This window comes from Caretta caretta, chromosome 27, assembly GCF_965140235.1.
Source record: "Caretta caretta isolate rCarCar2 chromosome 27, rCarCar1.hap1, whole genome shotgun sequence".
Lineage (NCBI taxonomy): Eukaryota > Metazoa > Chordata > Testudines > Cheloniidae > Caretta > Caretta caretta.
The window spans coordinates 11,975,928-12,001,856 of NC_134232.1; the positions used below are offsets into that span (position 1 = coordinate 11,975,928).

Here is a 25,929-nt window from a genome sequence, read left to right on the forward strand (position 1 = left end):
TCCCTCCCCCTTGCCCCCCACAACAGATCCTAGATGGGGTGGTTTAGTCTTTTTCTCACAGCTTGCTGTTTTCCTGAGCCCCTCCCTGAGCTATCTAATTTATCATTAACGACCTGACACTAAACTAAATAAATGAAACTGCCCCCTACAATTTACCTCCCTTCCTTGCCCCTAGCCCATATATTTCCCCAGGAGCCTTTGACTTGAAATATCTGAAAATATTTCCTGAGGGCTGGTGGGTGCATTCTCTCCTCCTCCCCCAGCCCTCCTCCCTTTCCCTTGGGAAGTTGTGTGCAGATCATTAACATCCTTATTAAATGACCCCCTTAAAAACAAAAAAAGATAAAAACAGTCCTGGGGTAATGCCGCTTGGATGAGATCTGAGGCGAGCCTGCCACTCGGAGTCAGCAGCGTTCCCGGCCCTTTGCCCGGGTTGGGAAACCGATCCGGATCCCTGGATGTTCCCGAGCCTTGCCTTTAGATGTGAACAGGCTTTAAACCGGGGAGGGGGAGGAATAACTTTGACATTGACTCCTTCGCTCCGCGCATTGGAGAAGGAAAGTTGCAAGGCAGTTTTAAAGGAAGAAGGGGCGCGGGGGAATCTTTGCTGGCATTTATTTAGACTGTGGGGTTCACCTTTTTTCTTTTTTAAGGAGCAGTGTGAGGATCTAGCCGACCAAAGAGCAAAGGATAATGGCGTTGTATCCCAGTAAATGCATAACCCTGTCAAGATTTGTGGGATCCCTGTTTCCCGATTGCCTGACTCCAGAGCCCCCTTTCTACTGAGAATCAAAAGAATTGGGTGGATGTTTTCCAGGTCAGAATCTGAGGTTCAGAGTTTGTATTGGCAATATTATTTGAAGCCCTTGCCAGTATAAAAGCTCTGTGTTTTCTTTGGTTCTTAGCTTTATTGTTTATTATATTTATTATTACTGGGGGGGGGGCTGTTTTTGTTTGTTTGCTTGCTTACATTTGTCGCTGCTAGTCTCGGGAGCCGAGATCTTTCGCTCTTTGGTGGGTTTTCCGGGGGAAAAGATTTCACTCATTCCAGACGAGGCAGCAAGTCCCCTGGCCCTCGAAGAGAAATTCCTAGATGGGGAGCAGATTCTGTGAGTATTCGTGGCTGGCCTACAAATCAGGCGGAAGTGGCTACCGATTTGCGATGGCATGTTTAGGGGAAATGTTTCATTCAGGCGAGAGAAACCCTTGCATAAACGGCCACGCACTCACGCACACAATCCATCAGACCCATGCAAGCCAGACACACACACACAAACTAATCAAATGGACCCCCACGCTCCCATAAAACCATTCTCCCCCTCACGCATCCACATGCGACAGGCAAGCACAGATCCACATTCGTCTCACAGTCATATGCGCACGTAGACACAACACGTACAAACACAACGGAAACACCAGCAATGGAAGGGCTGGCTCATGCAGAAAACACACACAAGCCGCTCTTTGTACACACACCCAAATATGCGTGCACACACAAACAAAGCAAACACCCTAGCCTATGCCTATACCTCCGGTGTACACAAAGGAGCACAAATGTCACACACTCACTGACACAGGCAAACATCTCCTATAGGCACGCACCTCCAAGTGTGGGCACACAAACACACCCCCATAAACAAAGCAAAAACCCAGAAATATATCCACACACCTTCTGCCTACTCACAAACCAGCGAAGCACACCGTCCATCCCTCCCCTTCCCTAACATACACAAGTCCGGGCCATATACAATTTAGCTCTGTAAAAAGATATTTATTCCTCAGCCTAGATTCCATATTGCACGCAGGGAGTAACACTCTTTCATAGTCACATACTTACAACAACTTTAAATAAATAAAGTTACAGTAAACCTTAAGAAAAAGTCCAATATACGGTTGGGGGGGGGGGAAGCAAACGTGTTTCAAACTGAAGGGCGGGGGGGGGGGGGAAGCAATCAGAGGAAATGCAGTTTTGTGAAGTTGGATAAAAGTTCATCACAGCAGGGGGGGCAGTTTCAGACGTGGCCAGTTCTCTGCCTGATTCTTGTAAGAATTCACGAGAGGTAAACGCCTAGATTATAATTTCCCTTCAATCCTTCTGGGGATAAAGTATAAATAAAGAGAAACTTTATCTATGGAACCAATGTCCGGGCGACAAACTTTCCCACCTCTGAAATGACACCGATTCTCTAATTCATTGGACTGGGGGACAGTGTGTTATTATTGACAAGTTGTTGGTGGATTGTTGTTTTATCCCCTTTGCCAGGAAAAAGGGAGAGCTGTGCCTTTAAATCCTGTGTGCAGAACTCCCCCCCCACCCCCACCCCTTTTTGGATTGATCAGCAAAGCAGGTCAAGTCTAATTTAACCCACCTCCATTCCTGCGGAGTTCAAGTGATTTAAATGAAAACCGAGAGCTTGCTCTGTGCTCTGCTCCCAAACTGCATATCCAATTATGCAGAGGTAGAGCAAAGGGCCCAACCTTTGAAAACCCAGTAAGCCCCCATCCTCCCCCAAATAAACCCTTAAATCACACAGCATCCCCCCACATCCACACTGAGATTTTCCTGAGTCTAAAACTAACTGCGTTTTGGTAAAAAAGCAGCCAAAGTTTATAAAAGTTTTGTAAACAAAAGGTATTGTTTTGGATTGCCCCCTCTCTGGTCCAGCGCTTTTAGGAAAACAAAATGGCATAACAAAAAATCGGTTCTTCCCCCTTTTGCACCCACTTTGGAAACAAAGCGAGGTTACAAAATTTATTATCAAGGAGTCCTGTTTAGCTTCAAGGACTCCAGGGTTGCAAACTGATTATTTGTTGTTCCAAAATACAAACATCCTCTCCAGCATGCCAGTCCTCCCATGCCTTTTGCGCTCGTGACTTCTATCCGGGAGGTTTTGCTTGTTTTCCATAAAGCACCATTTAATCTTTTTATTATTATTAAATTATTTATGTGTTTGTGTGTTTATTTATTTTGAAACCACACGATATCAAATAAGGGCTGGGTTTTCCTTTCTATTTTTTGTATTGCATTGCAACAAGGCTTTTTTTAAAAAAACAACAACAACACCCTTTTGGGAAGGAAATGGAGAATTGCTATGAAGCTTATTTCCCGTTCCTGGCTGGGATCCATTTCTTTGCAACATGTAAACAAAGAGTCGGGGGAAAGGTATTTCTTTAGCACAGAGCAGGGGGTCTCTGTGGCTTAAGTATAAAAGGTGTGCGTGTTGTGGGGAAGAGAGGAAGTTTTGAGGTATATTATATTATATTCACAGCCTCCATCACATTATACTATGTGTGCATAGACAGTAGCGCGTGTATGCAATCTGTGTGTTTCATATGTACACAGACACAAACACACACATATATACCCACACACTTTTTGAGGTGATTACATCCCAGAGAATATTCCTGAGTTATTTGTGTTACTGATGCTTGCTGCTTTAGCAACATTGATAGCTAAAGTGTCTCCTTTCTGCTCAGTTTATCCAGGCTAAAAAACAAAAATTCCCTCTCCTTTTCACTTCACTGGGAGCTTTGCATGCCCAAGGGTTTCAGGACCAGGCATATAATTAAAGGAAAACTAGCGAACACGTTCGGATGGGAGCCTGGCATTCCCAGCAGCCATGCACCTCTTGCAGACTTTTTGAATATTTCAAACCGGTCTCTCTCTCTTTGTGTGTGCGTCTTTGTTGACGTTACCCCAAGCTCTTGCATAAACAACAGTGGTTTGCGATTAACAAAAGCCACAAATCCGTTTGCAAATTCCTCCCCCTTCCTCCAAAACAAACAAACAAACAAACAAACCCTGGAAAACACATTTCAAACAATCTGCTTTGGACCTGGCAGCTACTAGCCCAGAAGCAAAATGTGCAGATTGGAGCAGGCGTTGGAGAACCGCCTTCCCCTTAAGACATTAAAAGGAAAACAACCAAGATTATTTCTCTGTGTGTGTGTGTGCGCCTCTTTCCCTCTCTCCTGGGCTTTGCTTTTCACACCCCCTGTTCGGGCAGCCAGGACGCCCAGCTCAGTCTATGTATGCGAAGAATAAAAGACTCCATTTTTGTGCGCCTGTGTCCATTGGAGACAAGGACTCCGTCTGCTAGAAAGAGGTTTAAAAGCAAACTGCACAAGGGAGAGAGACGTCCACAGAATAGGTATTTCTCTCTCGCACACAGACAGCAGATTTTTATAACCTTCCACAGTTATTGCACAGGCATAGGAGGAATCCCACCCATTTTGTTAAAATGGAGACAAAAACCCAATCAATGAAAAATGCAAAACAAAGAAAAAATGTTTTTAGCATCAAAATAACTCAATATGCCTAAGAGAAACCAATAAATTATTCGAGAGAAAATATTTTTGGCCTGTAATGGATATTTTGTTCCCACCAACGATGGAATGACATTAAAACTCTAAATCACCAGTGGCCAGGTTTGAATATTTGCTTTGATTATAATTCTATAATGAGCCACGACTTTACTTTTCTTTCTTTCTTTCTTTCTTTCTTTCTTTCTTTCTTTCTTTCTTTCTTTCTTTCTTTCTTTCTATTGGAAGTAAAACCCGATGTATATGATGTGAGCTGGAGTCAATTATAACAGTACGGGGGGGGGAATTAAAACATTCACACCAATGTGTTGAAAGTGAGGGAATCGCAGGGTCTCAGACGGTGTCAGATCCGCGTTTTGTTGAAAATATTTTATGCTGGAAAAGAGTGGGAGAAAAACAAAACAAAAAACAAACAAACAAAAAAAAAGCCCTCACAGTCGCTTTGATTTGTCTAACATTTCCAAAACTGAACAGACTTCAGAGCCAGTTGAATTTTGATGTCAGAGAGGGGTGAAATCAAATCAGAAACAGTCGAAAGGGCCACTGGTTTGTAAGCAGAGTTAGACTGAGATGTGATTTTCTTTACAGACAAGAGAAACTTTCTCTCAACATTCTTCTCCGCATTCCACTTTGGAGCTTAATAGAGATCAAATTGTCCATCTGTACTTTATTCCTAATGCTCCTGGCTCCTATTTCTTGCGTCTATAAAGCTTTTACAGGCCTGCTACCTTTAGGCTATCCGACTTAGGGTATCCAGCAAACAACTCTTTTTTTCTTTTTAATTTACATGCAGAAGTTTCCAATAACTTCCTCTGAAACCCGCCTGTTTTCTTTTTGCAGACAAAACTCCCTATTCTTTTTAGTGTGTGTGGGAGGGGTTATGTTTTTTTTCTCTTTGGTAGATAAAGTAGATTATTCGGTTTAAATAGCTGCTTGCAATTTTTCGTATGAGACTGATTAATGCAAAAGAGGGGGTATTTCTTCTATAAGAGAGATCATTCTTTCTCTCTGCATGTGATTATTATTTTAATCCAATGCATGTATCAAGGAAAGGAGGAATTAGATCCATTCTTTTCTTTCTTCAGCTTTTTTTTTTTTTAAGGAGAAAGCTTTGATGAGATCAGTTTAATGTGTGTTGGGATGACAGCATTAAATTCTCCCACAAACGCAGAGGAAGTGGGAAGGGACAATACATTTAACTTGGGGTGAATGGGAAGGGAGGGACAGTTCTCCTTTAACTTGGAGAGGGGAAGGAGGGCAGGACTACTTGAACACTCCCCAGCAATATGCACATTTTAGTCCAAATCACCCTGGTTGGAATAAACCACTGAATGTAAAGGGGGTGAGGTATTCCTCCAGCTGACCTGTTTGGGGGGCGGGTGTTTTACTTTCGCACAGAACCCCCGAAAGTTGGACCCCCCAAAAAAGAAATCATGCCACAACCAGAGTTGAAATCACTTTCCTCCCCCTCTCCAAATTCCCAGCAGTAGATATATGTGGCCAAGGTTTCCTAATGTGATTTGCGGGGTACATTTGATTGGGGAGGTCAGTCACCTTAAAGGGCCCTGGGGGTGGGTTAGAAGCTGGGGTGCTCCAGCCCTTCCTGAAAATCAAGACGTCTCCAGTTGGGCACTTCAGATCCCTAGGGTCTTTGGGATTAATCCGGTTCCCATCTCCCTCGCCCCCTCCCTCAACTGTTGCATGTAAACCTGGCTGGCGAACATTCATCCGGCCTCGTTTAGAAACCCTCCAGGCCACAGCCCCGGAATTTGAGGCTGGGGGGCACAGGGAGGGCGCTGCCGCCCACCTGCCAGCTCCACAGCGGGTGCGTTTTGGAGAGCGCGCAGGTGTTCTTTACGCACAGGGAGGCGGCGGGACGCAGATCCCCATCCTCCCCCACTACCAGGGAAGGGGTGCAGGGGAAGTTGCCCATGAGGCTGAAGGAATTCCTGCCTGGGGCTGGCCCGGCGCTGGCCAGGCGTTTGCAATGGGCCTTTCCCTTTTGGGCATTCCTCCTCGGAGTCTTTTGTGGCCTCCCCTTACTGGAGTTTTGTTGCAGTTCTGCCTCAACGCCTCTGGCAAGGCGTCTGCGCTTGGAATTCCTTTCCGAGCCATTGCCTTTCAAAGCTTTGTTTGACAAGGGGCTGGGGCTCGGTGCGCTTTTGGAGCCGGGACATTGGAGCTCGGCCGCTTTGCACGGCTCTGTCTTCCCTCCGGGCCGCAAACTTTTCCCATCCGCGTTGAACCCTTTTGCATAACACCACAGCTTGGATTGCCTGATGAGCCTGTCGAAATGCTCCCTCCTGGGCTCCCCTAAGGCCCTCTGGGGAGCCGGGCTGAGGCTCCCTGCGAATTCCTGAGCTGAGGGCGGAGGAGCTGAGCCCAGGGCTGGCTCTTGGGAAGCAGATCCCCCGGCTAGCGCAGCGAGCTGCCTCTCTGCTTGGTCACTGGGGCCTAACGAGGCTGCATTGTTCGAGGCATCTTTGTGCAAATCCTCCCCTTTGGCGCAGGGCTCTGTCGCCCCACGGCCTCCCGCCTTTTGTTGTGGGTCCCCCACAGGGTAGCTGCAGCTCGGGGAGGGACGGGAGGAGGGGGCCTCCGGCTTTGCGCACACTAGCTCTGGCTGCTGCTGCGGAGCCCCGGCTCCCAGGGCTGGAAGCGGCCTCAAACTTTCCAAAGTTGACGCTCGCAGAGTCCTGGCCCAGAGCTGCTGGGACAGGAGCAGGAGGTTGGGATCGGGACGCAGGGCTGCTTTGTGGGGCTCCGGGAGCCTCTCGTCTCCGCTGGGCTCTCTGGGGGGGTGGGCCAGCGGCTGGAACCTGGGCAGAGCCGCCTGTCTGTAGCGGGTGCTCTGCACCGAGTCCCCGCTGCACAGCGAGCTGCTCTCCGACTCCGAGGAGCTGCCTTCCTCGCTGCTGCACGACGTGTCCCCCTCCTCTTCCTCTTCCTCCTCCTCCTCCGATGAGTCGCTGGAGGTGGCCGGGCTGGAGCCCCCGAAGTCCAGGCTGGAATCCGAGTCGCTGGAGTAGCCGGCTGAGGTGCCCTGCCTCTTGCAGCCCGGGAAGAGGCGGCCTTTCCTGGCCGCCCCCGGGCCCTTCTCCTCGGGGAAGAGCCCTTTGGAGCAGCAGGAGCCCCGCTTGGGCCGGCCGGGCTCCGGCTGGGGAGACGCCTGCCCGGCTCCGTGCGCCCGGGCTGCCGAGTGGAGCCGCTGGAGGTCCTGGGGGTAGGCGCTCAACACGCCGGAGAAGAGCCCCCCGCGTCCTCCCAGGCCGTAGCCCTTCTTGCCCCGGGTGGTTTTGTCATAGTTTTGGAAGAGCCCGGCCGGGGCGGGATGGGGTGCGGGGGCCAGCTGGGTGCAGATCCCCGGCTCCTGGGTGCAGTAGGGGCCGGCTCCGCATGGGGACCGCAGCGGCTGCCGGGGGCAGTCGAACAGATCCGCGGGGCCCGGCCGCAGCAGCTGCTCTCTCCTCTTCCTCTTCCTCCTCCGGGGGCTGAGGCTCTTGCAGGAGGTGCAGAGCGCCTCCAGGTCTGCCTTGGAGATGAGCGAGCATTTCACCGCTCGGGTGGGCACGGAGTTGATGGCTTTGAGGGTCCGGAGCTCCCTGAGATCGCAGCGGCGGCTCTTGATCTTTAAGGTCTCCATCTTCTTGCTGATGGTGGTCCTGGGGATATCCTTAAACAGGTCGCTGAGGACCTGGGCCAAAGCAAACATCTGTGTGCCATTGATCTGTAAGTATCCCAGGTTTATCCCTTCGATTTCTTGATAGCCAGTCTGGAATTCCCCTGGCCTGGCTTCCCCGTTGTAATCCATGGTGGCTGGCACCATTCCGAAGGTCCCTTCGCAGGTCAGGAACATGTTGCAAGGAGAATTTACTCTGTCTCTTCCCCAGGGGTCATTGGAAAGAAGGGCATCTGCGTTCCCACTCCTTGATCACAAACTCCAACCCACAAAAAAAGGGGAGAAGAGGGGTCTGTGTGTGTGTGTGTGTCTGTTGGGGGGAAGCTGCAAAGCCGTCGATTTCCCTTTCAAACGCTCCAGTCAATGATTCGCAACATCTTCCAAATACCCAGTTCCTCCTCCGGCGCTGGGGCTAGATTTCTCCCCTTCCCCCTCCCCAACCAAAAAAGGCAGCGAGAGAGAAAGAAAAGTAAAGAAGCCAAACATCTTGCCGCCTTCCAAGACTCCCCCCGCCCCCCCCCCCACCACCACCTTCCGCTTCAAAAATAACCTCCCTCCGAAAAGAAACCAGCCAGCAGGTCCCCCTTTTGCTGGGCGATGCCAGCGAGATGCTAAGCAAACAAAGCGGTGGAGGTGGTGGGCTAAAAATGGTACCGCATGGAATCCTGCGGGGGAGTCCCCACCTTTTGCTGGGTTTGCTTTCTTAAAGACAAGCTCCCGGCGTACAGTATATGGTAGGAAACACCCCACCAAATAATTTCTCAAATCTGGAAGCTGATTGGGCACTTTAGCCATGTGATGTCATAAAACCCCAACATTTCACACACACACACACAATGTAAAACACTCATAAAAAAAAAAAAAAAAAAACCCTTTCATTTAACAGCCACGCTGCTGCCAGGCAGACAAACATCGAGCGGTACACGAGCGTGTTGCAGGATAAGATAGGTAAAGGCAGATTTGACTCTGCGCCTAGATCTACACTTTATGCAGATGTTCTATATGTATAATGTCTGTGTATACGCACACAGCCCTGACAGACAGATGTGCGTGTCTATATAGATATGCATGCTAACAGTAACACACACACACCCATTTATAGATACACTATTTTAAACCGCGTTTGCTCCTTTTTCGAGGTAATTTTAATGCTATCTTCCTTGTTAAGAAATCACCTTTTTAGCAGGCGTGGGTGTAGCTGTGTGCAGGTTTATATGGTATTTATTTTAGCCTCTTTATGCGGAATTGTTTTACGAGATTTTACCGTTTTCTTTTAGTGCCATTTTCCTAGGTTTTCAGCCAAACCTGTTTTAAAAAAAAATTGAAATGTTACGGCTCTGAGTTCAGAGGGGTTGGCTCTGTGACCATTCATCATTTGAACGGAAGTAGAATGCTTGTTAATTGCCAATTACGATATTTATTGTTGTGAATGATGAGAGCCTTGGTAATAATCATAATTAATCATAACAAGCGAAGACGGGTTTCTTTCATTTTTTTTTGTTTGTTTGTTTTTTACTCACCCATCTTCTTTTCTTCATTTCTCATCTTTTTCTTCCAAACGTCTGGATTGGATTGGATTTATTTACTTACGTTTAAAGAATTAATGATTCTGGAACGTGGCTTAACTTCTCATGGCAAACGTAAAATCCCAAGGTTTCTTTGGCATGGGATGGCCTGGCTCCTAGTGACCCTGATCCATCCATGCTTCCCCAAAAGGAGCATTTCTGTCGCCGAGAGAAAACCCCTGGGTTTCTATTGTCCGATCAGAACCCACTTCTTTCTAACCCTGAAAGCTGCTCGAGCTATTTGCCTGACGCCATGGAGGTTAGGAAAGGAACTGGAACTCTCTGTCATAGGCCACTTATTTGGGGGGTTTAGTTACCCTGGAAAATTTTGAGAGAAGGGAAGTCCCAGCTTTACAGCCGCCTTTAAATGAAAAGTTTTGTTTATTCGTTCCCTGCTTTGTGTTCAATGTTCACTGTGAGTCATTTAAGAATAATCAAATAAATTATTATGATTATTTATTAAGTTGAAGCTGCATGTGTGATCGACCACAAATTATCTTCATTTAAAAGCAACCCTCCCCCCCCCCCCACCACCACCGGAGGAGGTGCCACATTCCTGAGTATCTGTGTTGTGTGTGTGGGGGGAATGAAAATAAACCCAACGTAGTTTTTAATTTGGGACTGATCTCACCTGATTTAAATGTACTTTGCGGATCCGTTACTTAAAACGGTACAAACCCCCACATCCTAAGCAAAGACCTTGTATTTTTTAAACAGAAGTCACTATGGGGGGGGGGGGGGGGTTGCCTTTAATAACACACACACACTCAACCAAAGGAATGGCCCTGCTAAGAAAAGAAAATCTCACATTCTTCACGTCCCCTTGTGTTAAAACACCACATTTCAGCCCCGGTTTCTACATGCAGCGAGTTTCCTGTGAATGTAGATCCGCCATCCAACACAAACACAACATTCTTCTTTGTTTGGCCAAGGGGGGGAGAGAGAGTTAAGATCGTAGAGGACAGAAAGGGACCAGTGCGTGGATACTGCAGCTTGTTGCTGCAATTTGGTGGGTGTGTGTGGAGGGGGGCGGGCGGGGGGGGTGGCAATGGGGGACGATCACAAAAAGACCCGTTTGCATGAAACAGGTCAGTCAGACCCGCTCTGACTCAGACGGGAGTTTCCCTTCGCACATAAGTAGGGAGATCTCTGGTATTTTTGTTTCCACGGAAATCTAGAGCCGTTCTCCCCATATGTTAAGCAGGGCTCTGTCAGGAGGGCAGGAGATGAGAGGGGTGTGTGGATGGGAAGCTGGTATATAATGCCCTGCCCAACTGGCTAATTCACCGTTTCATGGCCTTCGAGGGAGGGGTCCAGCTATGAAAAGGCAAGTTCCAACACACAACAAACTTCCCCTGGCGACAAAGGGGGTTTGAGATCTTCGATCGAAAATCAGAAAAAGAGCGAAGGGGCAGGCATAAGAGGCCAGATGATGCCATAAAACATAGAGATATATTACATAAAACACTAGATCTAGGAAAGAAAAGGAGGACTTGTGGCACCTTAGAGACGAACCAATTTATTTGAACATAAGCTTTCGTGAGCTACAGCTCACTTCATCGGATGCATACTGTGGAAACTGCAGAAGACAAGTGGGGTGGGAGGAGGTATTGTTTCATGGTCTCTGTGTATATAATGTCTTCTGCAGTTTCCACAGTATGCATCCGATGAAGTGAGCTGTAGCTCACGAAAGCTCATGCTCAAATAAATTGCTTAGTCTCTAAGGTGCCACAAGTCCTCCTTTTCTTTTTGCGAATACAGACTAACACGGCTGTTACTCTGAAACTAGATCTAGGGCGAGATAAGCAGGCAGGTCTTGAGCATACCTATACCATATTCTAGCTGTAGATCAAGTTGCATATATATTGACAAATAGTGTGTGTGTTTATACGTATAGTAATTGACCCTTGGCAATATAGACAGACCAGCTTAAAGCGTACTCAGACAATAGTTTAGAGGCTGATAACATGTTATATATGTGTATGTACCCACCAGCACACCGTGGTGTCTGTATATATCGTATGTACACAATCTCTATACTCACATATTGTGTGTGTGTGTACACACACTGAATGTATAAATGTATGTGTGTGTGTACACATCAAACCACAGTGTGTGTGTGTGTGTGTGTGTGTGTACATACACACTACACTGTGTTTTGATGTGTACACACACATACATTTTAACCTCCTCTAAAAGATTTGAGGGTTATATTTGAAGCCTAGCTGGTTGTATTGCCTCCCATCAATGATTGTACGCATAATCCTGTGCCCTGTACTCCCCGCTAGGTCATTTTGAGCGCTGAATTACGAATGGATAGCCGGATTTGGCCATTACTAGGTGGATCAGGGCTTTTCTATGTTATTGATGTTTAGTGTTAGGGTCAGGCGAGCACTGATGTCGAAATGGGCGCATGCACAAAATTGGATTGCGGGCTGGCTTTCTCTCTTCCTCGTGCAACAGTTATTTGGGTGGTGGGTCATTCCCAGCCAAGAAGATGAAATAATTGCAAGTGATTGTGATTTGCAAGATGGGCAGAGAACTCCCCAGAACCTTCCTCCCTTGTGTCGATAGTTCTAAATTCCGGGGTAGGGAGGAAAGTGGGGGGTGGGGGAGAGGAAATAAATTATCCAATCTCTGCCCCCTTCACCCCACTCCCTTGCATGTGAATGGAAAGGACAATGGGCCAGGGTGATCTCAAGCGGTCATCTTGATTCATAAAGCAGAGCTGGGAGATTTCTCCCTTAGACCTGGTAGGTCTGTCTGTTTCCGCAGGAAGCAATACAAGTGATCAGGTTTTGGGGAGATTCACATTTGCCAGGGACACTAGAGACTGCTGGATTCTATAGAGGCAAACCCCCACCCTCACCCCCACCCCCGCCTCCTCTCTGTCCCTGTTGAGAGAGAGGGGTTGGGGAAGAAGGAAATTTACAGCTGCAGTTGATTGACAAAATAAAGGGAAAATTTTGCTTCAGTTTGGTTCCCCTTTTTAGGATCCAGTTTGTGCTGATAAATTTTATACGTGTGCAGTCAAGCCGGTGCTAAAGAGGAGAGAGCTGATAAGCTGGAGGAAGGTTGAGTTTTAAATCATGCACAAATCTTGGTGACACGGGAGTGCAAAAAAAAAAAGTGTACCCGCAGAGGTGCTCTGTACGGGTTGCATTATAAACACACACACACACGGAGAGAGAGAGAGAGAGAGAGCTGCATATTTATAACACACACATGCACACACTTACACTCACACACATACAGAAACACAAACACACACGTCTCTACTTCCCTTCCCCCTCCCTTTCAGTCCCAGCCACCAGTTAATGAAGTGAACTTCAAGGCAGCTACTAAAATGGGTCTATAGACAGAACAACTCGTCCAAAAAAACCCCCAAAACCCCCAAAATCTCCGAAGGATTCCGATTACCGAGGGAGCCCATCCAGCCGGACTCCGCTCTGTAAATCTCTCCTCAGATATGGGAATGCTGTCAGCCAGGGCTACATCCCTGTGCGGCACTTTTTCAGAATAAAACAGGATCGCTTTAGTCGTGCAAAAGAAGACTGTGGAGATCCTAGCGCCACATCATTGGCGTGCAAAAGAACACACGTCCAAGGGTTGGGGCTGTAGGTGGGTGGGGGGCCGAAGGAATTTAAGCCCCGAGCTCGGCAAGCTTGGCAGCGACGGGAAACGTTGCCCCCCCCCCCAAAATGGCATCAGCATTGCAAACAGAGTTGTGTATATAATAAGATCTTCTACACTTTTCACAGTATGCATCCGATGAAGTGAGCTGTAGCTCAGGAAAGCTCATGCTCAAATAAATTGCTTAGTCTCTAAGGTGCCAGGAGTCCTCCTTTTCTTTTTGCGGATACAGACTAACAGGGCTGTTACTCTGAGAGTTGTAAATGGTATCAGCGTTAAAAAGTTGCGCTGGGATTTGCTTCTCGATCATCCCAGAAGAAGAGGAAATGTACTTTGGGGCAGGCTTTCCCCTCTTTTCTTGCTTAATTTTCAATCTGACCGGGCACAATAGACCTGGCTTGAATCAAAGTTATAAAAAAGCAAGACATGTCTGATATGATCATTTTGAAGACACTCACAGACCAAAACTGGAATTTCTCTTGGTGTTGTTTATACTGGAACTGCCCCCCCCCCCACACACACACCCGCCTCCTTTTGGTTATTTAAACTGGATGTGGGGAGAAAATAAAAACAAGTTGTTTCTCCTTTTGTTGTGTTGTGTTGTGTTGTGTTCGAACAGCTGAAAACTCAGGTCAGAGATCTCAAGTTCAACACCCTTTGGAGTTAAACAAACCAGCCAACCGAGGACATGTGTTAAAAACAACAAACAACAAACAACAACAAACAGGTGCAAGCAAGAACAGAGTTGGAGGAGAGTGTATGCGCATGTATCACATACGGTGAATAATTTACAAAGAGAGACAGTGCTCAGTAAAAAGTTCAGGGACCCAAGGGGGAAAAAGCAAAAACAACCCGTGGTTAAAAACTAAGGATGAAATCCTGGCTCCATTGAATTCAATGGAAAAATTCCCATTGACTTCAGTGGGGCCAGGATTTCACCCTAAATGTGGAGATTTGTCTTCCTTTTTTCATCTGAAAGTAATCTTGTAAACCAGCTTAAATTGTGTAGGGCCAAGATCAGTCCACTAAGAGCCCCATAAAACAGGGAAAACGTGACCGTATTCCTTTCCAGCAGAGATTCCTGAGGCTAGGTTTTCATACAACAATTCCCATATAAGCACCTACATAAAGTGGGTGGATTCAGGCCTACAGCAGGGGAACAGTCCAGGAGACAGGAAAATAACCCTCTGCTTAAATATGAAGGTCTAGGAAAATATTGTAACTGTGATTTTTGATTTAAGATTTTTTTTTTAAAACGCGTGAATTGATCTACAGCATTTATGCAGGTAACCCTAAAAGCTAAACATGGTCTAAGAATATAGGACAGGATTTAAGACAGGTAATAGTCGGAGCTGGGGCAATTATTACTGACAGGTACATAAGCTGTCTTGGATGAGAATGTTTCTACAAATCACCTCATACCCTGGCTATTTTTTTAAAAAAGGTTTCTGTTACATTTTACAAATGGAAGAATTTGTGAGTGAAGAGAAGCCATTCAAACCCGCACATCCCTGCCAGTTCTGTGGATTGCTTGGGTGAACTTTTCCAAACGCTATCCGGTGGGTTTAAAAGGTTTCCTTACATAAAAGTGTCCCACACATTTGAACGGCAGGTAACTTTTTAAATACCTTCCCTTTCGCAGGCTTTCACCTTTATGCTACCAGCTGCGTATCCACTCTGTTAAAATGTGGTCTAGTCTTATTCAGCAGTAACGATGCCCTTTATGTTACACACAAAAAACATAATTATTCCCAGGCTCTGTCTATTTTACTCAGAAAGTTTCTTCCCGGAGGACAGTTTGAGGTCCACTTAACAATTTAATCAGGACAAGCTGCAAAATGCCCATCTTCCTTGTTTTGAACCTTTAAGCGCATTAAGTCAGCATTTAATAAGAGTGCAATCAATCCCATTAACCGCACCGAGCTTCTAAAGTTACTTTATACTTAGAAAGTATTTCTGATTATTTCCATCGTAGTAATCTATGCGTGGAAGCAACGGAAGTTGAGTAGTTTAGCGACTCTTACTGCTCCTAGTTTGTTGTGTGTTTGTGTGTCAGGGTGCTTGTGTCATTTCATTTGAGTTGTGCTACTCATGACCATTACTGGAAGAGCACTTTTCTTCTTGGAGAGACGCGGTGGGTGAGGTACTTATCTTTTATCTGAGCTCCGTGGAGCCAGCTGGAAAACGTGTCTCTTTCACCAACAGAAGTTGGGTCAATAAAAGATATCATCTTAACCACCTCATCTCTCTCATATCCTGGATCTATGGGGGTAGAGGGGCAGATACCACAACATTTTTGTCTTAGGTATTAATGTGTAGACAACACTCCCTTCCTCCACCACCTCCTCATCTTCTTCTTCTTCTTGGCGACTCATAAAGATGCAAAGTCTGCTTGGGTTTTTGTTGTTTACATATATCAGAGGGGAAAGGATAATTACTGTGTAAAATGGCTCTCTTCACATGCTCAGAGTTGCTTCGCAACTTTGTGGAGGTCACATTATTTATTAAAAAAAGAACAGGAGGACTCGTGGCACCTTAGAGACTAACAAATTTATTTGAGCATAAGCTTTCCTGAGCTACATCACATGCATCCGATGAAGTGAGCTGTAGCTCAGGAAAGCTCATGCTCAGATAAATTGGTTAGTCTCTAAGGTGCCACAAGTCCTCCTTTTCTTTTTGCAGATACAGACTAACAGGGCTGCTACTCTGAAACCTGACATTATTTATTATTATCTAGCTCCTAATCTTTGCTTGGAGAACAAAGACAAGGGGGGAAATATAGAGATTAGGTAATAGAATCAAAACTGCTGGATTGAAAGGACAGGAGAAGGCCTAGCCAGGGAAACAGATTGCCTCAGACCAAATGGTGCCATTCTAAACCCATTAAAAACCTTGCTTGGAGTAAAAACCAAGACCTAAGACATAAACAGCAACAAATAACAGAACCATTGCTGTGTTTCACTAGACAGGTCCTGTTCTTGTTTAGATGTGGTATGTTCAAACCTATTAGCGAAGGGGTTAATCAATACAGTTCATGGTTTAGCATATGCAATGATATTCTTACCAGAAAGGTATCTTTTGAGTTTTGTCTTCACAGTTCATTGGCATGTTTTAGTGATTTGAGGGAGAGGATAGCTCTGTGAATTAAAAAATGCATCATCCATGGAAGTAAATTAATACAACCCAGTCTGCCCTTTAATACCTTCTGCTTTATCTCATTTTTTAATCGATAGCCATTCACCATATTTTTTAAAAGAAACCCCATTTCCTAGAGAACAGCTGAAGGGAATTATACAGTAATAAACACTAGCACTTAAAAAAAAGTTTGTTTGTTTTCCTAACCAGATCAAACCTAATAGTGTCAACAAAGATCCTTCTTCCTGAAAGAAAACCTTTGTTTGTTTTTTAGAAACATGGTGGAAATGTTTGTTAATTTCTGCTCGTTTGGAACAGGCAATGAGAATTTCGAAGGGGGAACTTTCAATTTCCCCTTCATTTTTAACTCCTGTTTTTCCTCCAATGCCTGTGAATATTATTCTTGATGCCAGTGGAGAGAACTGTATTTTTTCAAAGAATAGAAACCTCTAAAATAGAGAGACAAGAAAAATGAGTTTGTAGATTCCCAAGAAGATTTCATGCATCAATCTTCAAGCCAGAAGAGAATTTGCATCATTTTTCTATCTGCCTTTGAGGTTTTCCATATTCCACTGTGATTTAATTGTTTCTCTTCTTGTTTTTTAAATTCATGCCTCTGCACCTTTTAGACAGAAACATTCATTATATAAAAAACGTTGCAGGTTATTAAATGATAAAAACAGACCTTTCTCTCTCTAACAAACCTCATCTGGAGAAATCCTAGTTTGTGTTTCTTCAATCTGGTCCACAAAGATCAGAAGGGTAAAGTCTCACAAAAGTCTCTTATTTCCTTTAAATCCATTGACTTGATGCTAGTATTTTATTTTGCTCATTAATTTATGATTAAAAGAACGTTGGACAGCTACATTTTTGCTCCTAGTGCAAGATTGTACTCCAAACTATTGCTTGCAATTAAAATTGTACTACAAAATCAAAACAAAATAAAGGTCAGTATATATAAAACTAAAAGGGCATGCTAAGGAATAAAGCACATATTTAATTATTTTTAATAAATACATATTTTTGCAAAGGAAAGTTTGGCCATATTGCCTTCTCCCCTCGAAGAATATTTTCTCTATCGATACTTGTTTTCTTGTACTTGTGGCATCTTAGAGACTAACAAATTTATTTGAGCATAAGCTTTCGTGAGCTACAGCTCACGTCATCGGATGCATTCAGTGGAAAAGTGAGCTGTAGCTCATGAAAGCTTATGCTCAAATAAATTTGTTAGTCTCCAAGGTGCCACAAGTACTCCTTTTCTTTTTGCGGATACAGACTAACCAGGCTGCTGCTCTGAAACCTGTTTTCTTGTGTAAATCACACAGAAAAATCATCTCTCCAATTATTTTCCCCTTTATGCCTAATCTTTTTTCTTTTTTTAATCTATTTTTTTTGGGGGGGGGAATCTATTATAGCAGCAAAAATGGGCAGTTGGGGAGCATTTTTAAACCTGTGCAAATGTTGTCTAACTTTGAAAAGGAATTTTTTTTTTTTTTTTTTTTTACCTTTTACAAAGTATTTCTCAGGCCTGCTATTGATTGACAAGGTTATTATTATTATGAATGGATTCTCCCATTTCCCAGTCCTCTTCAAGGCCTGATGTGGATTGAGAGCCTGACCAGTTGCTTATTGACCCATGATGGCAATACAATGACCCTGCTGCCCCCAGAGTGACCCTTTGACCTCAGGAGAACCCAGCGCAACAGAACAGGGCTCAGATATGCAAAGAAGGGGCTTTATGGAGTTTGGGGAAGGAATGGGGTGGAAACTGCAAGTGGGCAAGCCTTTCATTAGCAAAAATGTGTTTATTGTAAATAAAAAGGCAAAGGGATTGTTTAAAGGAACATGGCCCAAAGAACCACAGCTATCTGCTGCAGGGGAAATGCCGGAGACTGGGTGTCTTCTTTAAAGAAAGTTTATCAACACGTGCCAAACTGGCTACAAATTTAAAAATAGTGAGACTGGAAGGCTACCTGATACATGTCCTGGATGCCTGATTGTTATTCCACGGCTATTGATTGGTCTTAAGAAGTCATTGAGTTTGTTCAAATGATAAACCCCAACCTTCTCTCAGAAGGGAAATAAAGAGAGAAAACAGAAAACACCCAGCCCCCCTAAATTCAAGAGATCTGATAAAATTATACATTATTTTATCAGCTAAATGTGTCTGGGTCTTTTCTATTTTCTCTCACTGTTTCCCTCCTGAGGAAAGGCTGGGGTTTATAACTTGAACAAACTCATTCACACACACACACATTCACACTTTTATAGGAAATGAGGCCATATCCCTCTCTTTACTGATTTATCAATATCTAAACATATCAGCAATGAGAGGGATATAGCCTCATTTCCTATAAAAGTGGGATAATTAAATTTTGTGGAAAATAAGGCTGTATTAATTATTATTGTTGTTGTTGTTATTAAGGGAATGATTTGTGGGTAAAATAAAATGTAAGGGTGAATATAATATAATATAATATAATATAATATAATATAATATAATATAATATAATTAATTAATATTAGATTCCATCTTTGTGTGAATATGTTTATATATGACACTGAAACTACCCTTCACCGAATTCTTGGAACAGAAGAACTCAATCTTTTCAGAGAGCAAGAAGCTCTGCCTTCCGCTCCCACTTCCCCCCATATCATGGAGATGCAGTTGTTTAAATAATTTCCTCCTTCCCAAAACAAATGCGGGAGGATGAGAGCTCATTTTTTATCCTAATGGATAGATCACCGAAGACACCCCTTTGAAGAAAAAGGCTGTCAACAGTGGAAAATCCTCGGAGCATCTGGGTTAGATAGGTATGAACCAAAGAGCAACCTGCATTTTTTTGGAAGGCTAGTTGCTGTCAGAATAGAAAGCACTGAGATAGCGTTTGATTTCGTCATAAACACCACAGCAAATTGTCCTGACTCTCCTCCAAAACATCTGTAGTGTAAAGTTTTCTAGTCCTTGGGAGCAGCAAAGAATCTCTTGGAATAGGGCAAAATCCTTCAGACTTTCAATTACTTCATTAGGAGTTCAGGATTTGTTCATAAATTTTTTTTTTCTGCAGGAAAGAAATTGGTGTAATGTAGACCCTGCACACCCACACTACATACTGGATCCAGATGGATAAGGAACAGATCTGGAAGATGGGGACAAAGACAAAATCTTGTATCTAGAGGTACATAGGTATAGATAGAAAAGGAGTACTAGTGGCACCTTAGAGACTAACCAATTTATTTGAGCTTTGGTGAGCTACAGCTCCCTTCATGGGATGCATGTACAGATGTGGCCTGGGTACACACATATACATCCGATGAAGGGAGCTGTAGCTCAGGAAATCTTATGCTCAAATAAATTGGTTAGTCTCTAAGGTGCTACAAGGCCTCCTTTTCTTTTTGCGAATACAGACTAACAGGGCTCTGAAACAAATACACAAGAAATCCTGGATCTAGGTGTATAACAACATAGCTCTGTGTGTGAGTCCAGACATGGATATAGACCATAGCATATCACAGGGTTGGAAGGGACCTCAGGAGGTCACCTAGTCTAACCCCCTTGCTCAAAGCAGGACCAAGCCCCAATTTTTGCCCCACATCCCTAAATGGCCCCCTCAGGGATTGAACTCACAACCCTAGGTTTAGCAGACCAATGCTCAAACCACTGAGCAATCCCTCCCCACAAATTAAAGAAAGGAAGACGTTGAAGTTCAGATATTTATATATGTATATACACATACAGGGGAAAGGGATGAAAGATAAAACATGCCCCACTCCAGGACTCCAGCCCAGAGACTTTAAAAAAGAAAAAAACATTATCCCAAATGTCCTCCCTAAATGTGTCTCTCTCCACAGCTTGAGGAAATTTGCGGGATCTGGGGGCTGTTATATCTGTTATTGGTCTGGGGCTAAAACTGGGGAATCTGGTCATAAAAAGTTATTGGAAGGCTTGTTCTAAATCACTCCCCCCCCCCCAATCACCCCAGTCTGTTGTATTTCTGCGTGCTTGTCTTTATTATTAATTTTTTTTTTCACTCAAAAACTCCCTCACAGCTGCCAAGTGGCTCTCCGTTTAGCAGGTCCCGGAAGGGAAAGGAAAGGAAAATGAAAGCGTCGCTTTAGGAAGCCAGGAAGAGGGGGAAATGTTTTCATTTCACTCCAAAGTATGATTTAAACGTTCGCTCCATTTTCAAAGAATCGTTCTCGCTGCGGGTGGGGGAAGAGGTTAGGGTGCCATACTGGCAACCCCCCACCCACATCCGGGGTAAACTTTTTGCTCGGATTGGTCTCGCCGAAAGATACAAATGAAAGCGCGGAGCAAACGACGTGCTAAGAACACGGCGAGCCACAATGGGAAGCTCAGAGGTCCCATAGCCACTTCCAGGCAATATCCGAGCCAGCGGTCGCTAACCGCAGTCTTTGATCCGCAGCCCCCAGGTCTGAATAACAAACACAGAAAGGGAAGGGGGCCGGAGACAGCCACGGGAATATTGTCAAGAGAGAGTGGCGAGACAGAGGGTGACCAGAGGCCTCTCGGCACGAAATAGCTTCCCTAGCAAACTATGCAGAGCAGGGCGCTCTGGGCGCTGTGGCTTCTAACACGTGTGTGTGTGTGTGGGCGGGAGGGTGTCTGCGCCCCGCGGACTATGCGCTGGGTGCTGGAATGATTGGCCGGGCGGCAGCTCAGTCTCCTCCTGCGGACAGAAGGGCGGCGGGGCACTGGGTCGGTCAGTCCCGCCCCATCACAACCGCCCCCCCCGCCCATCTATTCCAGCATCCCGATCCCAAAGCTTCCCCCCCCCCCCCCAGGCCAGCGCCTCCTAATAAAACCCTCCTGCCCCACCCCCCTCAGTTCAACACACACACCCCTTATGCTCAGCAGTGCTGCTGGAACAATTTGTACAGTGGGGGGCTAAAAGCTATTGAACCAAACCATAGGATGGGGATCCCTTCAAGCCCGGGGCTGAGCCGTCGCCTCCCTGTCCCCAGACGGGTGCTTTGTCCCTGCTGAGTGGTTTTTTAGCCACCCCATTCCTTGCCTGCCCCCATTTCTCCTGCTCAGCAGAAGTTGAAATTTCTCGCAGCCCCCTCGCCTGAGCCCGTTCGCAGGAGCTCTGGACTTTCGGATCGCAGCCGCGTTCAGATCCCAGGGAGCCAGGCGCGGCATCCCAGTGATTCCTGCTACACCGGGGGAGTCGGACCTCTTTTCTGGCTGCCTCCCAGAAAGGACTGGGCAGGGGGGCGGGGGGAAGCTCATCCGCCGGTGGCATCAAAAGCCCGGCACTTTCCGGGGGAGTCTCACCCCGCGGCTGCCGCCTGCCTTTGTTTATAATGAAACCCAAACCTCCGACCTCGCTTTTATGTCAAACACAGACACACTTCCAGGGGCAGAGAGACTTCTTTTTAACTTTAACCCCCTTTTCCACGGCAAAGGAGAGACATGTGGTGGGGGCAGCTCTCAGAGCGAGCGAGCGAGCGAGCGCAGAGTAAAGGATGAAGAGGGAGCAGAGTAAAGGATAGATAGATAGATAGATAGATAGATAGATAGATAGATAGATAGATAGATAGATAGATAGATAGATAGATAGATAGATAGATAGATGGGGTGTATGGGGATAGATAGATAGATAGATAGATAGATAGATAGATGGGGTGTATGGGGATAGATAGATAGATAGATAGATAGATAGATAGATAGATAGATGGGGTGTATGGGGATAGATAGATAGATAGATAGATAGATAGATAGATAGATAGATAGATAGATGGGGTGTATGGGGATAGATAGATAGATAGATAGATAGATAGATAGATAGATAGATGGGGTGTATGGGGATAGATAGATAGATAGATAGATAGATAGATAGATAGATAGATAGATAGATAGATAGATAGATAGATAGATAGATAGATAGATGATGCAAAGGAGAGGGAGCAGTGGAAAGGACATATAATTAGATAGATAGATGTAAAAGAGAGAGCAGGGTACAGGATGGACACACAGATAGCAGATTAAAGAAAATCTATCTCATTTCCCGCATACTCAGCATTCAGTCTCCTTTCAGACCATCAGCATCTGTTATTTACATTTCTGGAAGCGTTCATATCACTTAATAAACTGCTCCCCCACCCCACCCCTCCACGCCCACCTAAGCTGCGGGTTTCCCCCCCTCCTCACTGCTCGCGTGGGACACATGATCCATGTCAGGGAACCCCCCACCCCAGTTCAGGCTCCGTCCCGCATGACGCGCAGGGAGAGGTGAGAGCGGCGGATCTCTCCTACACTCCCACGAGCGTTTCCTTGGGCGCAGGCAGGAGGTGCCCACGGGCAAAGCGCACTCTGGGGTCCCTCGGGTGGACGGGGAAAGACCGCAGAGGGTTCAAACTACAGGGGCCACCCAAAACGGGCCTCTGCAGCGGCTGCTTAGGTCCTGGGGTCGACTTAAGAGCGTCAAGGGGAAGCCCAGCTCTGCCGTGCTCTGGATCCGAAACATCTCCAGCATCCCTCAAGCACTCCGCCTCCAGGGGCTGCCAGCTCCCTCACCTCCAACCTGGGCGTGACCGCCTGCGTTTTGCTCGGGGAGATTTGGGGTTTCCCGAATAGCTCATCCCCAACGCTGCTGCACGTGTGATGCGCCTACCCCACCCCCCCAGCCTTCCCCCTTCTCGGCCCGGCTGTGGGGTCCCAGTCGCATTCTGCACTTACCAACAGGCGCTCGGAGCCATTAAACATTAGGGGTGAAATCCTGCTCCACCCCCCCCCCCCAACATTGCAATCAATGGGGAAAGCTCCAACTGGCTTCACTAGGGGCTGCATTTCACCCTGGGTTGCCAGCCCAGAGGCCCCGGCCCGTTGGTGAGCTGTGAATTGCTGAGCAAGCCTTTTACCACCCACCCACTCGCCCCTCTGATAACCCACGGCCACAAGCCCCAGTGGGATGGAGAAGAAATGTGAGATCCTGGCGCCCCCTGCAGGTATCACACCCCGGCGTCTCACGGGAGACGAGAGCATTTCAACCGGACAGGGATTTTCTCAGGGTTGCCCAGCAGAGGTCCTCTTCCCCCATGAAACACACATACAAGATCTTTTATTCATGCAGGGGACTTGCAGTGAGTAATGACACAGAAGGCAGCAACCTCCCCTGGATGCTGCCCTGCTGGCACCTGGCTGGAGAATCCCGAATTCTCTCTCTCTCTCTCTCTCTCTCCCTGTACACACCCTTCCAACCACCTACATAGTATCCATCTATCCATCCCCGGGCACACAATCTACACATCCCTATGGCAATGCATATCGATTTATCTACCTATATTGTCTGTTTGTCTATGAATCTGTCTACCCCAGCCTGAAAACACTGGCACCTCCTTGACTATGTTATAGTCAGAGCCCAAGACTGTACCAACCTCTGTATAACTCAAGCTATGAGAGGTACCGATCACTGTTGGGCAGACCATCCGTTAGTAAGATCAGTCACGTACCTGCAGCTCACTCCACCACACTGCAAATGCCCAAAGACAAAGCGAAAGGGGTACAACATCAAAGCATTTTGAGACTAAGCCAGCTGCGAGATGTTCCAGCAACATCTGTTGGAGAAACTCTCTAGCCTGCCTGACAACATCATTGACATTCAAGAGAACTGGGATGAACTTAAAAACACCATTCACAATGCATGGGCTGAAACCATAGGGTATTCCATGCATCGGCAACAAGACTGGTTTGACCAAAACAACGAGGAAATCCTAGCATTAATTCAACAGCAAAGAAATGCATTTTGTAACTGGCAAAATGATTCCTCTAACCAAAGGAAACCTGAGGCCTATCACCTGCTGAAAGCCAAGGTCCAAAGCAGGCTACGTGACATCAAAAACAAGTGGTGGCAAGAGAAGGCCTCTGAGATCCAGGGTTTCATAGACCAGGAGGACATGAGAAGCTTCTTTCAAGCAACCAAAGCTATATATGGGCCAAGCTCCAAAGGCCCAACCCTCTTACGTTCCCAAGATGGCTCCACCCTCCTCAAGGACAATGCAGCCATTTAACAATGCTGGAAGGAGCACTTTCAGAGCCTACTAAACCGTGAAGCCACCGTCTCTGAAGACACCCTCGAGTTTATTCCACAATGCTCAGCAATGGAACACCTTGCTGATCCCCCATCTTCTGAGGAAGTCCAGCATGCCATCACTCGGACAAAAAATCACCAGGCTCCAGACGGCATCCCAGCTGAGGTTTTAAAAGCTGGTGGAACAATGCTCCAGCACAAACTTTGCCAACCCCTCGACAAAATCTGGACCTGTGAAGAAATTCCACCTGACTTTAAGAACGCCAACATTTGTTACTATATTCCAGAAAGGGGACAAGTACATCTTAAAAAGGGAGGCATCAACCCAACAAACTGGGAGGACTTGGTGCAGAACAGACACCAAGCCACAGCTCACTCGGAGGAGAACAGACATGCTCATGAGACAGAGAAGCGACAAAGGAGGAAAGAAAGGGCACAACACTCCAACCAACAACTATGTCTCCTCCAAGATTACACCTGTGGGAAAATCTGCAGGGCAAGAATTGGGCTCCTCAGCCACTTAAAAACTCACCAAAGAACCCCCTTGGCAGACATCATCCTAGCATCGAGGGATAGCTGAAGAGAGAAGGGTAAGACTACGGTCTATGGACAACGGTGGTCCGTGCAGAGCTGTCCAATCAAATAATGCGGTTTTCCCCTCCTTGGCTCCACCTGCTACATTGCATTAAGTCAGCTGAAAATAGAAGGGAGCACTTTCCTCACATTACCTTTCCACATTACCGCAAGCCAGTGCTGCTGCAGGCATGTTCAGTGATCACGAATGGGCTGGGAGGAGACAAGCTGTCTGTTTAGATGTGGTCCACATGCTATGAAAATGTCAGACAGCCCCTGCATTAATATATCTTAAATGGTAGGAAGGTGCAGAGGTTTGCCAGGTGCAAAGCTCAGGAATATAGGAACCAATGTGGCGCATACACTTCTAGGCCCAAATCCTGACCCCTGACATGAATGGCAGTTTTGATGTCAATGAAACGGGCAGATGGCCTTTAATAGGCTCTGAGTGTCTGTAACCTTGAACCTTGTGAAGTCAATGTGAGTGGAAAGAGGGTGCAAAACACTACCCAGATCAGAACGGTAGCATATGCATCCCTTTTGCACTGATGTAGACAACTTTACAGAGTCTACGGCAATGGGGAATCAGGCCAAGTGGGTCTGATTCTCCTCTCACTCACCCCAGTTTTACACTGTTGTGACTCCAGACTTCAGTGGAGTTACTCCTGATTTACACAGATGTAACTGGGAGCAAAATCAGACACAGAGACACCTCCCACAGAAACAACCACAAACGTTAATGCTATTTTCAATCAGGCATGAGCAAGAAGTACTGAATGCCTCCTGCACCCTGAGGTGAAAACGGAAAGAGCCCTGGTTTGTAGTAATGATTAAGAGCTTGCTCCTACTGCTGTTGAAATAAACTGCAAATCTCCCTAGAATAAGACCCAGGGAATGTGGTATATCATGGGCCCAGACTGTCAGACAGAACATTTGCACCAGGTCTGCGGCTGATCAAATGTTCTCA

General features: G+C 46.1%; 1 protein-coding gene across 1 annotated transcript; it reads right to left on the minus strand.

Annotated features, from left to right (window-relative positions):
• Window positions 1-1,712: 1,712 nt before the first annotated feature.
• Window positions 1,713-8,488, minus strand: EPOP (elongin BC and polycomb repressive complex 2 associated protein). The gene has a single exon (XM_048830423.2). The coding sequence runs from the start codon at window positions 8,177-8,179 to the stop codon at window positions 6,062-6,064; it is 2,118 nt and encodes a 705-aa protein (XP_048686380.1). The 5' UTR covers window positions 8,180-8,488; the 3' UTR covers window positions 1,713-6,061.
• Window positions 8,489-25,929: the final 17,441 nt, after the last annotated feature.

Coding starts and splice junctions, on each gene's coding strand:
- EPOP (XM_048830423.2), bottom strand. CDS start 8,179: ATGTTCCTGACCTGCGAAGGGACCTTCGGAATGGTGCCAGCCACCATG.